The sequence below is a fragment of the Scyliorhinus torazame genome, chromosome 6 (genome assembly GCF_047496885.1).
Source record: "Scyliorhinus torazame isolate Kashiwa2021f chromosome 6, sScyTor2.1, whole genome shotgun sequence".
NCBI lineage: Eukaryota > Metazoa > Chordata > Chondrichthyes > Carcharhiniformes > Scyliorhinidae > Scyliorhinus > Scyliorhinus torazame.
In genome coordinates this window covers 25,726,331-25,742,049 of record NC_092712.1, presented here as the reverse complement: position 1 = coordinate 25,742,049, position 15,719 = coordinate 25,726,331, and the positions used below count along the sequence as shown (strand labels likewise).

General features: G+C 49.1%; 1 protein-coding gene across 2 annotated transcripts in view; it reads left to right on the top strand.

The window, feature by feature from the left end:
* LOC140424726 (tripartite motif-containing protein 14-like) overlaps positions 1–4,559 on the top strand; it is an 805,674-nt gene extending 801,115 nt beyond the window's left edge. For both annotated transcript variants that reach the window (XM_072508054.1, XM_072508053.1), the window contains one exon: positions 3,923–4,559. In XM_072508054.1, the coding sequence (XP_072364155.1) occupies positions 3,923–4,443 (521 nt within the window). In that variant the 3' untranslated portion in view covers positions 4,444–4,559. The remainder of the gene's footprint in view (positions 1–3,922) is intronic.
* Positions 4,560–15,719: the final 11,160 nt, after the last annotated feature.

Below are 15,719 nucleotides of genomic sequence, written 5' to 3'. Positions count from 1 at the left end.
CTCCTGGCTCCGCTCTCAGTCTCACTCTTTCTCACTCTCTGTTATACTCCCGGCTCCACTCTCAGCCTCGCTCTTTCGCGCTCTCTGTTATCTTCCTGGCTCCACTCTCAGTCTCACTCTTTCTCACTCTCTGTTATCCTCCCGGCTCCGCTCTCAGTCTCACTCTTTCTCACTCTCTATTATCCTCCCGGCTCCACTCTCAGTCTCACTCTTTCTCGCTCTCTGTTATACTCCCGGCCCCACTCTCAGTCTCGCTCTCTGTTATCTTCCCGGCTCCACTCTCAGTCTCGCTCTTTCTCACTCTCTGTTATACTCCCGGCCCCACTCTCAGTCTCACTCTTTCTCACTCTCTGTTATCCTCCCGGCTCCGCTCTCAATCTCGCTCTTTCTCACTCTCTGTTGCCCTCCCGGCTCCGCTCTCAGTCTCGCTGTTTCTCACTCTCTGTTATACTCCCGGCCCCACTCTCAGTCTCACTCTTTCTCACTCTCTGTTATACTCCCGGCCCCACTCTCAGTCTCACTCTTTCTCACTCTCTGTTATACTCCCGGCCCCACTCTCAGTCTCACTCTTTCTCGCTCTCTGTTATACTCCCGGCTCCACTCTCAGCCTCGCTCTTTCGCGCTCTCTGTTATCCTCCTGGCTCCACTCTCAGTCTCACTCTTTCTCACTCTCTGTTATCTTCCTGGCTCCACTCTCAGTCTCACTCTTTCTCACTCTCTGTTATCCTCCCGGCTCCACTCTCAATCTCGCTCTTTCTCACTCTCTGTTATACTCCCGGCTCCACTCTCAGTCTCACTCTTTCTCACTCTCTATTATCCTCCCGGCTCCACTCTCAGTCTCGCTCTTTCTCACTCTCTGTTATCTTCCCGGCTCCACTCTCAGTCTCACTCTTTCTCACTCTCTGTTATACTCCCGGCTCCGCTCTCAGTCTCACTCTTTCTCACTCTCTGTTATCTTCCCGGCTCCACTCTCAGTCTCACTCTTTCTCACTCTCTGTTATACTCCCGGCTCCGCTCTCAGTCTCACTCTTTCTCACTCTCTGTTATCTTCCCGGCTCCACTCTCAGTCTCGCTCTTTCTCACTCTCTGTTATCCTCCCGGCTCCACTCTCAGTCTCGCTCTTTCTCACTCTCTGTTATCTTCCCGGCTCCACTCTCAGTCTCACTCTTTCTCACTCTCTGTTATACTCCCGGCTCCGCTCTCAGTCTCACTCTTTCTCACTCTCTGTTATCCTCCCGGCTCCACTCTCAGTCTCGCTCTTTCTCACTCTCTGTTATCTTCCCGGCTCCACTCTCAGTCTCACTCTTTCTCACTCTCTGTTATCCTCCCGGCTCCACTCTCAGTCTCACTCTTTCTCACTCGATGTTATACTCCCGGTTCTGCTCTCAGTCTCACTCTTTCTCGCTCTCGGTTATACTTCCGGCTCCGCTCTCAGTCTCGCTCTTTCTCACTCTCTGTTACCCTCTCGGCTCCGCTCTCAGTCTCGCTCTTTCTCACTCTCTGTTACCCTCTCGGCTCCGCTCTCAGTCTCGCTCTTTCTCACTCTCTGTTATCCTCCCGGCTCCGCTCTCAGCCTTGCTCTTTCTCACTCTTTATTATCCTCCCGGCTCCACTCTCAGTCTCGCTCTTTCTCACTCTCTGTTATCACCCCGGCTCCGCTCTCAGTCTCGCTCTTTCTCACTCTCTGTTATCCTCCCAGCTCCACTCTCAGTCTCACTCTTTCTCACTCTCTATTATCCACCCGGCTCCACTCTCAGTCTCGCTCTTTCTCACTCTCTGTTATCCTCCCGGCTCCACTCTCAGTCTCGCTCTTTCTCACTCTCTGTTATCACCCCGGCTCCGCTCTCAGTCTCGCTCTTTCTCACTCTCTGTTATCCTCCCGGCTCCGCTCTCAGTCTCACTCTTTCTCACTCTTTATTATCCTCCCGGCTCCGCTCTCAGCCTTGCTCTTTCTCACTCTCTGTTATCACCCCGGCTCCGCTCTCAGTCTCGCTCTTTCTCACTCTTTATTATCCTCCCGGCTCCGCTCTCAGTCTCGCTCTTTCTCACTCTCTGTTATCCTCCCAGCTCCACTCTCAGTCTCACTCTTTCTCACTCTCTGTTATACTCCCGGCTCCACTCTCAGTCTCACTCTTTCTCACTCTCTGTTATCCTCCCGGCTCCGCTCTCAGTCTCACTCTTTCTCACTGTCTGTTATCCTCCCAGCTCCGCTCTCAGTCTCATCTTTCTCACTCTCTGTTATCTTCGCGGCTCCACTCTCAGCCTCGCTCTTTCTCGCTCTCTTTTATCCTCCATGCTCCGCTCGCAGTCTTGCTCTTTTTAAAAAAATCTTTTTATTGGCATTTTCAAAATTCTAAACATTGCTGCTCGTTTTCATTTATTGTACCCTCCCAAAGGTTTCTTCTTAGGTTTCTCTATTTACAGTCTGTCGCCGTCTGGCTCAGTATACACTCCTCCCTATTCCTCCACCCCTCACACTCCCCTCTCATTGCCCACCCCCCCCTCCTTTCCCCCCCTTTTCACTGCTGCTCCCCATTTTTTCTTGCTGGGTTTTGCTACCTCACCTTACTCTCCCCCCCCCCCCCCGGTCCTTCCTCGCTTTCCTCTTTCTATCTTGTCCTGGCTATTTCCCCCTGGCTCCTGGCTCTATTTATTTATGTGTTGGCCACAAACGGGTCCCGGAACAGCCGGGTGAATGGCTCCCACGTTCTGTGGAATCCCTCTGCCGACCCATGGATGGTGAATTCGATTTTCTCCATTGGGAGAAATTCCGATCGGTCGGACAGCAAGTCTGCAGCTTCAGTCTCGCTCTTTCTCGCGCTCTTTTATCCTCCCTGCTCCACTCTCACTCTCGCTCTTTCTCACGATTCTTCATCCTCCCCTCTCAGCTCTCAGTCTCGCTCTTTTATCCTTGGTCTCCACTTCAATCTTGCTCTTTCTCGCGCTCTTTTATCCTCCAGGTCCCGCTCTGAGTCTCGCACTCCATTATCCTCGCGGCTCATTCTCTGTCTCTTTCTTTCTTGCGCTCTTCTATCCTTCCGGCTCCGCTGTCAGTCTCGCTCTTTCTCACACTTTTTAATCCTTCCTTAGAGCAGATTCTCAACAACAAATGAGTTGTTCAATTTATTTTACACATCCTTTATTACATTGTGATCACTATTACTAAATTGTTCCCCTGCACTTACTTCTCCCATCACTTCTGGATCATTACTCATTATAATATGGAACAATTATTCATTTCCTTTTGGGCTTTTCCATTCTGAGTGAGAAAGGATTCTTATATGCACTGTTTAAACTCAATTCCTTTTTCTCCTTTCACTACATTTCCTGCCTGTTTATTTGGGGTATTCAAATTGTTTATGATTACTCTATGCCTAGATTTGTCTGTATATTTGTTCCTCCAATCGGGGCGGCACAGTGGTTAGCACTGCTGCCTCACCGCTCCAGGGACTCCGGTTCAATTCCAGCCTTGGGTCACCGTCTGTGTGGATTTTGCCCTTTCTCCCCGTGTCTGCGTGGGTCTCCTCCGGGTGCTCCGGTTTCCTCCCACAGTCCCATGATGAGCAGGTTAGCTGGATTGGCCGCGCTAAATTGCCCCTCGGTGTCCAAAAGCTTAGGTCGTGTTACGGGGATGGGGCGGAGGCGTGGGCTTAAGTAGGGTGTTCTTTCCAAGGGCTGGTGCAGATTTGATGGGCCGAATGGATACATTCAGCACTGTAAATTCTATGATTCTATCCCTTCCACTATTTGGTGAAATTTGCCTATAGTGCTCCCGTTATTAAACTGTGCCTGTCTGGTAACGGGGAGGGAGTGGATCGATATGATTGATGGACCTACTGATGGCGTTTACCTCTGAGCCACCTATTGGTGGGATGAACATACGACAGCCTCTGACCTCTTTGTGTCTCCCTCCCTCCCCTAGATCAGTGGTCGATTCTGTCTCTGGACCCAGATTCAGCCTATTGGCTCCTGAACGTCTCCGATGATGAGAAGACAGTCATGTTCGGGTACATGGGAGAGAACTCCTGGCACAACTCCAAGATGTTCGAGAACATGCATCAGATCCTGTGCGCTCAGAGCTTCACCGCCGGCTGCCACTCCTGGGACGTGAAGACTGGTGGCATTGCCTGGGGGGTGGGTGTTGCCTACGGGACCATAGAACGGGGGGGGCTGGACTCTTACTTCACCAACAGCAATAAGTCGTGGTGTTTATATTTCTATCGCGGTTTACTGACAGCTTGTCATAAGAACCAGCAGACTTTCTTACTCAAGTACTCAGCCATCAGCAGGATGCGCATCCAGCTGGATTACGAGGCCGGGACCGTGTCCTTTTACCAGGTCAATGAGAATCAGCGACACTTACACACGTTTAAAACCACCTTCACTGAACCGGTGTTTCCAGGATTCTCTTGTTCCGGCAATTCCTCCATAAAATTGTGTTAAAGTGGGAGATTCAATAATGGGCCCCAGTGATAACCTCAACCCAAATTCACCAAATGAAAAAGACAACATTTCATATTCTCCAGGATATTAGTCTCCAGTTATTTCAATAGAATTTTGGGGGGGGGGGGTAAATGTGTTTTGGGGGGTGGGGGTAAATGTGTTTGGGGGGGGGGGGGGGGGGGGGCGTGGTCCCAGAATCGTGCCTTGTCCCATCAGGGAACTGGTGGGCCAGTTACATTCAGGTTGCCTCTGGCTCCACTGCTTTGATCTCGCATCGCTGTGACTTTCTGTTCACACGTATTTTTGGCAAGTCGCATTTTGGTGACTGCTTTGATGAAAACTTAGAACGATGATAGCACCTTTAAACGTCCTGCTGCACGTCACAGGACAAAATATGACCCCCCCCCCCCCCCCCCCCCGCCCCAAGCCACAAATGGTGCCATTAGGCTAGACGGCCAAAGACCTGGTCAAAGGGGCTGTTTAGCACAGGGCTAAATCGCCGGCTTTGAAAGCAGACCAAGGCAGGCCAGCAGCGCGGTTCAATTCCCGTAACAGCCTCCCCAAACAGGCGCCGGAATGTGGCGACTAGGGGCTTTTCACAGTCACTTCATTTGAAGCCTACTTGTGACAATAAGCGATTTTCATTTCATTCATTCATTTCATTTCAAAGAGGTAGGTTTTGAGGAGCATTTTAGCAGAGGACAGAGGTAGACAGATTGAAGGAGAGAGTTCCAGAGCCTGGGGGCTTGGCAGTTGTAGGCAGGGCTACCCTTGGTGGAGTCATGAAAACTGGGGGACATCCAGGAGTCCCGAATGGCAGCAGCGCAGATATCTCGGAGGTTCGTGGGGCTGGATTAGTCAAGTCTACACAATGACCTCTGACCCACACATCTTTTTGGCGGCAGTCAATGTTTGATTAGCATTTTGACCTCTGAACCGCAGAGATCCCTGGGGGAGAGTCAAATCGAATGAGATGGGCACGGGTGAACATTCCAGCCTCCTCCCGCCCGCTGCTCAGGATTGATCAGGCAAATGCTGCAATTCCATTCTTTTTGTTTGTTTGTTCTTTTTTAAATAAATTTAGAGTACCCAATTCATTTTTTCCAATTAAGGGGGCAATTTAGCGCGGCCAACCCACCCACCCTGCACACCTTTGGGTTGTGGGGGCGAAACCCACGCAGACACGGGGAGAACGTGCAAACTCCGCACGGACAGTGACCCAGGGCCGGGATCGAACCCGGGACCTCGGCGCCGTGAGGCAGCAGGGCTCACCCACTGCGCACCACCCACTCACCCACAATCCTTCCTGAAGGAAGATTTGACGGCGAGGAGGAAATGGGATGGTTGAGGTGATGGGGAAGGATACGGACTCTGCAGTGACTGTGTTCAATAGGGCCAGAGCAATGTGCCCAGTGAGGTGACACCATTCTGTCAGAAACATTCACAAACTTCCAGGTGATCTTGGAGGTCTGACACTAGAAGGAGATTGGTCAAAGGGCCCCTTTTCAAATGGATTAGGAATCACTGACTCCATCGAAATTATACTATTTAAGATCAATAACTGGTGCTCATGGTGAATGCACAGTGCTTATAAGAAAAGGGAGGCTACAAAAGGTATAAATTACACACCATTGCCTACCTGTCAATAAAATACACTAACATGTCCAGAGTCCGTCAAATCTGAGAACTTTACTTTGCAGCAGGGTGGCACAGTGGTTAGCACTGCTGCCTCGCAGCGCCCAGGACCTGGGTTCGATTCTGAACTTGGGAATGTCTTGTGTGGAGCCTGCACGTTCTCCCCGTGTCTGCTTGGGTTTCCTCCGGGTGCTCCGGTTTCCTTTCATTCCAAAGATGTGCGGGTCCAGATGGATTGGCCGCGCTCAATTGCTCTTTAGTGTCCAAAGTTAAGGTGGGGCTATGGGGCTAGGGAGGGGGAGTGGGCCTGGGTAAGGTGCTCTTTCGGAGGGTCGGTCCATACTCGATGGGCCAAATGGCCTCCTTCTGCACTGTAGGGATTCAATGATTCATCGCAATGTGGTTCAACTAAGAGTTGTGGGTAGAACAGTTCACACTGGGGTCAAAGGTTATCATTCCGAGTAATATATGAGGTAGATTTAAATTCCGGATGAACCTGTTCTTGGTAATCCAGTGGTGTGTTGATAATAATTATCTCTAATTTTGATGGAGAAGGAATCTTTACTACACACAAGAAAATACTGAGCTTGATTTGGGTTGATTTGTTCCCCATTCCGATATCCAGTCTGGACGAAGTGGGGTTTTCTTTTACTGAGCGACATGACTGTCACTGTAACTGATGGTGCCATCAGCAGATTTCTCTGCTCCAGATATTTTTACTGATGCGTCTTGCTAAGTAATCTCTGTAATATGTTCTGAAATGTTCTGTACCAACTTCTGCCGTCAAGATTTTCTTTGGTAAATAAACTGAGTAATTAAAAGCGTCAGGATTCTGTGTGTCTGTACTAACTGTAAAACAGGGATCACGAAAGATCTTGGGCGGGATTCTCCATTGGCTGACGCCGAAATTGGGAAACGGGATTGGGCGGAGAATAGGATCCGGCGCCAAAACTGGGGCGGGCGCCATTTTGACGCCAAAGCGTAATTCTCCGACACCTCGACAGCGGCGTCAATGCGTTCCGCGACGCACGTACACTAAACACCGTTTCCATATCATTAGGGGGCCCGACCCGGTATCCCCCGGGGCTTCCGCGATGCTCTGCCTCTGGTGGGCCAATCTCCCGATGCAGCGGTTCACTCGTGCTTTTCAAAATCGTGAAACCGTCGTCGTGGCTGCTGGAGGACTGAGAGGGGGTTGCAGCAAATGTCCAACAGCGCCATAGTTTGCTGACAGTTGTGCCACTGGCCCGGGGAGGGGGGGGGAGTGGCGGGGGGTGGCCAGGAGGTGGGCTGTGGGGTCGGGGTGGACGGGCACGGACCACCATTGCCGCAGCCGGCAAGGCAGCCACGCGGCTGCGCACACCGCGAACAGCCCACTGTAAACTTAGGGCTCTGGGTCGTATAGGTCCCCCCTCCCCCCTCGTGCACTCCCCTCGGTGCCCTCTGGCCCCAGCTTCTTCAGTATTTATATATATATATAAATCGCTTATTTATATATTTATATATATAAATGTCACAAGGAGGCTTCAATGAAGTTACTGTGAAAACCCCTAAGTCGTCACATTCCGGCGTCTGTTCGGGGAGGCCGGTACGGGAATTGAACCCGCGCTGCTGGCCTTGGTCTGCATTACAAGCCAGCTGTTTAGCCCCTAATTCTCCCCCACTTGATATTGTTTCATTGTAGTCCCCACTCTGCAATGAGACGAGCCATGGAGTGTCACTTCCATCAAACTTGAAAACCGTCAGATAGGAGTTAAAACATGGATAAGATAATTGAATGCCACCACAGGTTTGTGGGGCTGAATGGTACTTCCGTTCCATAGGAACATGCAGATCGGAAAAGACTGGTTGGTTATAGGAACAGGGGAAGCCATTCAGCCTCTTAATTAGTTCCTCCATTTATTGAGACCGTGGCTGATTGATATGAACTCGACCCAAGTTTCTCGGCTCCATATCCTTTTCTAGAAATCTAGCAATAATCTATCACTCTCAGAGTCAAAGTTGTTAATTGAGCTAACATCTCATGTTGTCTTTGACGAGAGTTCTACACTTCTACCACCTTTTCTTTTTTTTAAAAATGTTTTTATTCTCCATTTTCACATTCTCCTTCAAAATTCACACCCCGCCCACAAACCGTAAACGGTAACAAATACAAAATCAATCCCCCCCAACAATACCGACGATCCCACCCTCCCACCACCCCAAACAACGGTCCACCTGTCAATATATGCATCCAATAAAACAAACCCTCCCACGGTGGCAACAAAAAAACAAAGGAGAAAAAGAAAAAGGAGTCCGGGACCGCCCATGGTCGCCATTGACCGATAGAGTCCACTCCCCCACCCCCTCCCTACACTCAACGCCATCCTCCACCACCTTTTCTGCGAAGCATTTCCCAACTTCCCTCCCCAAATGGTCTGTCTCTGACTGTTACAATCTCCTGTGCTAGACCCCCCCCCCCCCCCCCCCCGTGGAAAGGGATTCTCCCGATCTACCTCATCAGTTCCTTTCAAAATCCTAAAAAAAACTCAATTAAATCCCCTTTTCTATTCCAGGTAATCGACGGCACACCTGGTTTCTCCCAGTCAGGAGGCACAGATTGAGAGTCCCAGTGTGTTACTTGTAGACATGCAATCTCCAGGAACAGACCAAAAGCTTTAGGCCTATCCAGGGGAAGTAAATTACAGAATCACAGAACTGTCTCTTCTTCTTTAACGACAGAATGGTTGTGGCACAAAAGGAGGCCAATCAGTCCATTGTGGTCACCCATGATCATGATGAATGGCGGAGCAGGCTCGAAGGGCCGAATGGTCCCCTCCTTCTTTTATTCTCTATGTTTCTATATCTGTACCCACTCTCCAAGTGAGCCACTACCCCCCCCCCCCCCCATTCCTGCCTTTCAAATAACAGGCTAATTCCCTTTTGAAAGCTCCGAGTGAATCTGCCCCTCCACAGCATTCTCAAGAAGTAGTGCATCCCTGACCTTAATCACTCGGTGTGAAAACACTTCTTCTTATGTCCCCACAGAAGATTGGCTTCTTTTGCCAATTACTTTAAAACCTGTGTCCTCTCACGTCGAGGAACCTCTCCCTAGCTACACCTTTTTTAGACCCCACATGATCTTGCACACGGTCAGATCTCCTCTGAGCCTTCTTTGCTCCAAGGAAAATAGTCTTAACTTTTCCCATCTGGCTTCAAGACTGGAGTTCCTCATCCCTCATCATTCGCGTGAGTCTTTTCTGCACCCTCTCCAATGCCTCCACACCCTTCCTAAAGTGTGGCACCCAGAGCTGGACCAAACTGGTGACTTACACAAAGTCAGTATAAACTGGAACAAATACTGGCAAGTCATGCTGCAGTTGTATAGAATCTTGGTACGGCCGCACTTGGAATATTGCGCACAATTCTGGTTGCAGCACTACCAGAAGGATGTGGAGGCTTTGGAGAGGGTGCAGAGGAGGTTTGCCAGGGTGTTGCCTGGTCTGGAGGGTGTTAGCTAAGCGGAGAGGCTGAATAGACTCGGACTGTTTTCATTAGAAAGACGGAGGTTGAGGGGTGACCTGATAGACGTCTACAAGATTACCAGATCATCGACATGGGTACCACCATTACATGTGAGAACACCACCCACCAGGTACGCGGTACATACTCGTGCGACTCGGCCAACGTTGTCGACCTCATACGCTGCAGGAAAGGATGTCCCGAAGCGTGGTACGTTGGCGAGACCATGCAGACGCTGCGACAACGAATGAACGGACGCCACGCACAATCACCAGGCAGGAATGTTCCCTTTCAGTCGGGGAACACTTCAGGAGTCAAGGGCATTCAGCCTCCTATCTTTGGGTAAGCGTTCTCCAAGGCGGCCTTCTGCGCGACAACGCAGAATCGCCGAGCAGAAACTGATAGCCAAGTTCCGCACACATGAGTGCGGCCTCAACCGGGACCTGGGATTCATGTCCCACTGCATTCACTCCCTACCAATTGTCCTGGTTTGAGACAATTCACACCTCTTTAACCTGTGATTATCCCTCTCTCCAGTCGGTCCGTCAGGACCTGTAAAGACTTAATTATCTGCAAAGACTCACATTCAAAGTATCGTCTTGCACCATTGACTTCGTCTACATATGTGGTTGTGGAACCCACCTCTTCACTCACCTGAGGAAGGCTCTGAAAGCTAGTGATTCGAAACAAACCTGCTGGACTTTAACCTGGTGTTGTCAGACGTCTTACTGTGCTCACCCCAGTCCAACGCCGGCATCTACACATCAAGATTATGAGGGGCATAAATAGAGTGGATGGGCAGGCACTCCTTCCCAGGGTGGAGGGGTCAGTCACCTGGGGGCATAAGTTTAAGGTCCGTGGGGCAAAGTTTAGAGGAGATGCCCGAGGCAGCTCTTTTTCCGCAGAGGGTGGTGAGTGCCTGGAATGCGTTGCCAGGGGAGGTTGTGGAAGCAGATACATTAACGGCGTTCAAAAGGCATCTTGACAAATACATGGATAGGATGGGTACAGAGGGATACGGTACAAGGAAGTGCTGAGGGTTTTGGCCAAGGGTGGTATGACCGGTACAGGCTTGGAGGGCCGAAGGGCCTGTTCCTGTGCTCTATTGGTCTTTTATTCCAACATATTTTCTCGTGCGCTCTATAAAATCTGGGGGATTCCTCCCTGACTCCCAGAAGTTGGCCAAAATGATTAATCATGAGGCACACACGCACTGCTCCATGCACCTTCCCTGCACAGTGGTATCAGCCTCAGCTAGAAACTTCTACAATTCCCTCACTGTTTCACTGAAATCCATCCTCATCACAGAAGCCAGTAACTCTTTCCACCAGTCGACACCCCTCTGCACAAATAACACCTCCTGACATCACGCCTGGTCCGAAACATGCTCAGCTTATACACACTTGGGCCCGGCCTGTCTTGTTGAAACAATTTGTCCAGAAGCAATCCCGACCATTCAAACAAATCTCCCCGAAGTTTACGCTTGTATAAAGCCATCCAGACCCAGCTGCCCAAACCTAGAAACTGTCATTGTTGCAGAGGACCGTCCAATGAATCCATTCCAGGACAAGGGAAAATATGTTATACTGACTTTGTGTAAGTCACCCATTTGGTCCAGTTCTGGGTGCCACACTTTAGGAAGGGTGTGAAGGCATTGGATAGGGTGCAGAAAAGATTACACGAATGATGAAGGATGAGAAACTTCAGTATTGAAGCCAGATTGGAAATGTTTCAGTCTGTAACTCACTCCCAGGTATCCATCACTCTATATATAAACCACCCTGAACCCCTCGATTAGATTCCAGTCTGTAACTCACTCCCAGGTATCCATCACTCTATATATAAACCATCCTGAACCCCTCAATTAGATTCCAGTCTGTAACTCACTCCCAGGTATCCATTACTCTATATATAAACCACCCTGAACCCCTCAATTAGATTCCAGTCTGTAACTCACTCCCAGGTATCCATCACTCTATATATAAACCATCCTGAACCCCTCAATTAGATTCCAGTCTGTAACTCACTCCCAGGTATCCATTACTCTATATATAAACCACCCTGAACCCCTCAATTAGATTCCAGTCTGTAACTCACTCCCAGGTATCCATCACTCTATATATAAACCACCCTGAACCCCTCGATTAGATTCCAGTCTGTAACTCACTCCCAGGTATCCATCACTCTATATATAAACCACCCTGAACCCCTCGATTAGATTCCAGTCTGTAACTCATTCCCAGGTATCCATTATTCTATATATAAACCACCCTGAACCCCTCGATTAGATTCCAGTCTGTAACTCACTCCCGGATATCCATTATTCTATATATAAACCACACTGAACCCCTCGATTAGATTCCAGTCTGTAACTCACTCCCGGGTATCCATTATTCTATATAAAAACCACCCTGAACCCCTCGATTAGCTTCTAGTCTGTAACTCACTCCCGGGTATCCATTATTCTATGTTTCAACCACCCTGAACCCCTCAATTAGATTCCAGTCTGTAACTCACTCCCGAGTATCCATTATTCTATATATAAACCACCCTGAACCCCTCGATTAGATTCCAGTCTGTAACTCACTCCCGGGTATCCATCACTCTATATATAAACCACCCGAACCCCTCGATTAGATTCCAGTCTGTAACTCACTCCCGGGTATCCATTATTCTATTTATAAACCACAGGAACCTCTCGATTAGATTCCAGTCTGTAACTCACTCCCGGGTATCCATTATTCTATATATAAACCACCCTGAACCCCTCGATTTGATTCCAGTCTGTAACTCACTCCCGGGGTATCCATTATTCTATATATAAACCACCTGAACCCCTCGATTAGATTCCAGTCTGTAACTCACTCCCGGGTGTCCATTATTCTATATATAAACCACCCAAACATCTCGATTAGATTCCAGTCTGTAGCTCACTCCCGGGTATCCATTATTCTATATATAAACCACCCTGAACCCCTCGATTTGATTCCAGTCTGTAACTCACTCCCGGGTATCCATTATTCTATATATAAAGCCACCCGAACTCCTCGATTAGATTCCAGTCTGTAGCTCACTCCCGGGTATCCATCACTCTATATATGAACCACCCTGAACCCCTCGATTAGATTCCAGTCTGTAACTCACTCCCGGGTATCCATTATTCTATATATAAACCACCCTGAACCCCTCGATTAGATTCCAGTCTGTAACTCACTCCCGGGTATCCATCACTCTATATAGAAACCACCCTGAACCCCTCGATTAGATTCCAGTCTGTAACTCACTCCCGGGTATCCATCACTCTATATATAAACCACCCTGAACCACTCGATTAGATTCCAGTCTGTAACTCACTCCCGGGTATCCATTATTCTATATATAAAGCCACCCGAACTCCTCGATTAGATTCCAGTCTGTAACTCACTCCCGGGTATCCATTATTCTATATATAAACCACCCTGAACCCCTCGATTAGATTCCAGTCTGTAACTCACTCCCGGGTATCCATTATTCTATATATAAACCACCCTGAACCCCTCGATTAGATTCCAGTCTGTAACTCATTCCCGAGTATCCATCACTCTATATATGAACCACCCTGAACCCCTCGATTAGATTCCAGTCTGTAACTCACTCCCGGGTATCCATCACTCTATATATAAACCACCCTGAACCCCTCGATTAGATTCCAGTCTGTAACTCAATCCCGGGTATCCATCACTCTATATATAAACCACCCTGAACCCCTCGATTCGATTCCAGTCTGTAACTCACTCCCGGGTATCCATTACTCTATATATAAACCACCCTGAACCCCTCGATTAGATTCCAGTCTGTAACTCAATCCCGGGTATCCATCACTCTATATATAAACCACCCTGAACCCCTCGATTCGATTCCAGTCTGTAACTCACTCCCGGGTATCCATTATTCTATATATAAACCACCCTGAACCCCTCAATTAGATTCCAGTCTGTAACTCACTCCAGGGTATCCAATATTCTATATATAAACCACCCTGAACCCCTCAATTAGATTCCAGTCTGTAACTTGTTCCCGAGTATCCATTATTCTATATATAAACCACCCGAACCCCTCAATTAGATTCCAGTCTGTAACTCACTCCCGCGTATCCATTATTCTATATATAAACCACCCTGAACCCCTCGATTAGATTCCAGTCTGTAACTCACTCCCGGGTATCCATTATCCTATATATAAACCACCCTGAATCCCTCGATTAGATTCCAGTCTGTAACTCACTCCCGGGGTATCCATTATTCTATATATAAACCACCCTGAACCCCTCGATTAGATTCCAGTCTGTAACTCACTCCCGGGTATCCATTATTCTATATATAAACCACCCTGAACCCCTCGATTAGATTCCAGTCTGTAACTCACTCCCGGGTATCCATTATTCTATATATAAACCACCCTGAACCCCTCGATTAGATTCCAGTCTGTAACTCACTCCCGGGGTTTCCATTATTCTATATATAAAGCCACCCGAACTCCTCGATTAGATTCCAGTCTGTAACTCACTCCCGGGTATCCATCACTCTATATATAAACCACCCTGAACCCCTCGATTAGATTCCAGTCTGTAACTCACTCCCGGGTATCCATCACTCTATATATAAACCACCCTGAACCCCTCGATTAGATTCCAGTCTGTAACTCACTCCCGGGTATCCATCACTCTATATATAAACCACCCTGAACCCCTCGATTAGATTCCAGTCTGTAACTCACTCCCGGGTATCCATTATTCTATATATAAACCACCCTGAACCCCTCGATTAGATTCCAGTCTGTAACTCACTCCCGGGGTATCCATTATTCTATCTATAAAGCCACCCGAACTCCCTGATTAGATTCCAGTCTGTAGCTCACTCCCGGGTATCCATCACTCTATATATAAACCACCCTGAACCCCTTGATTAAATTCCAGTCTGTAACTCACTCCCGGGTATCCATCACTCTATATATAAACCACCCTGTGGTAGTATGTATTGGGGGTCATGTGGGACTGGAAGCCCTAATGTCATTGGCTGACAGATCCCGGGTCCTGGTTGGCCGTTGACCTCTAGCTCCGCCCTGAAGGCGGAGTATAAGAAGCCGGAGTCCTCCCCCGCAGGCCATTCTACTATCGAGCTGCGGGGGAACAGACACGCTTAATAAAGCCTCATCGACTTCACTCTATTCGTCTCACGGAGTCTTTGTGCGCTACAATTTATTAAGCATGCCTAAAAAGGACTATGGAGCTCAGGATCATTCCGGAATGCCTGAGGATCAGCCCCCACGCAGTGAACGCGGCAGCAGCCTTCAAGCACTGGCAGACTTGTTTCGAGGCCTACCTCAGAACGGCCACGGGCCGGGTCACAGAAGACCAAAAACTACAGGTCCTGCACTCGAGGGTGAGCACGGAGATTTTCTCCCTCATCGAAGACGCGGAAGATTTCCAGACGGCGTTTGCAGCACTGAAAAGTCTCTATGTCCGCCCAGTTAACCAAATCTACGCTCGCTACCAGCTCGCAAGGTCCCGGAGAATCGATGGATGAATTCTACGCCGCGCTGCTGATTTTGGGACGAGCCTGCAGCTGCCCTTCGGTGAACGCAAATGAACACACGGACATGTTAATGCGCGATGCTTTTGTGGCAGGTATGAATTCCTCCCAAATCCGCCAAAGACTTCTAGAAAGAGAGTCGCTAGGACTCTCAGAGGCCCGGGCCCTAGCAGCCTCCCTAGACGTGGCCGCGCGTAATACCCGTGCCTACGGCCCCGACTGCGCGGCAGCCCATTGCGCTCCGTACGTACCCGTCGCGACAAACCCACCCCCCCCCCCCGGACACCCCACAGGCTTGCGCGGTCCAAACGCCAAGTCGCACCGGGGGCGCCCGCTGCTATTTCTGCGGCGTAGACGACCTACTACTGCAGACAGACACCAAGGAATAGCACATTGAGCTTCTGTCCGAACTCCTGGAACTCTTACACTCAAGTCAACCCCAGTAAAGTCAACCCCAAAAAAGCCCAGATTTTGGAAGAAAAGGTGATATATTTTGGGAACAATTATCACACATGGTAAACGCGAGATCGAGCACAAAAGAATAGACTCGATCGCTAAATTGCTCCTTCC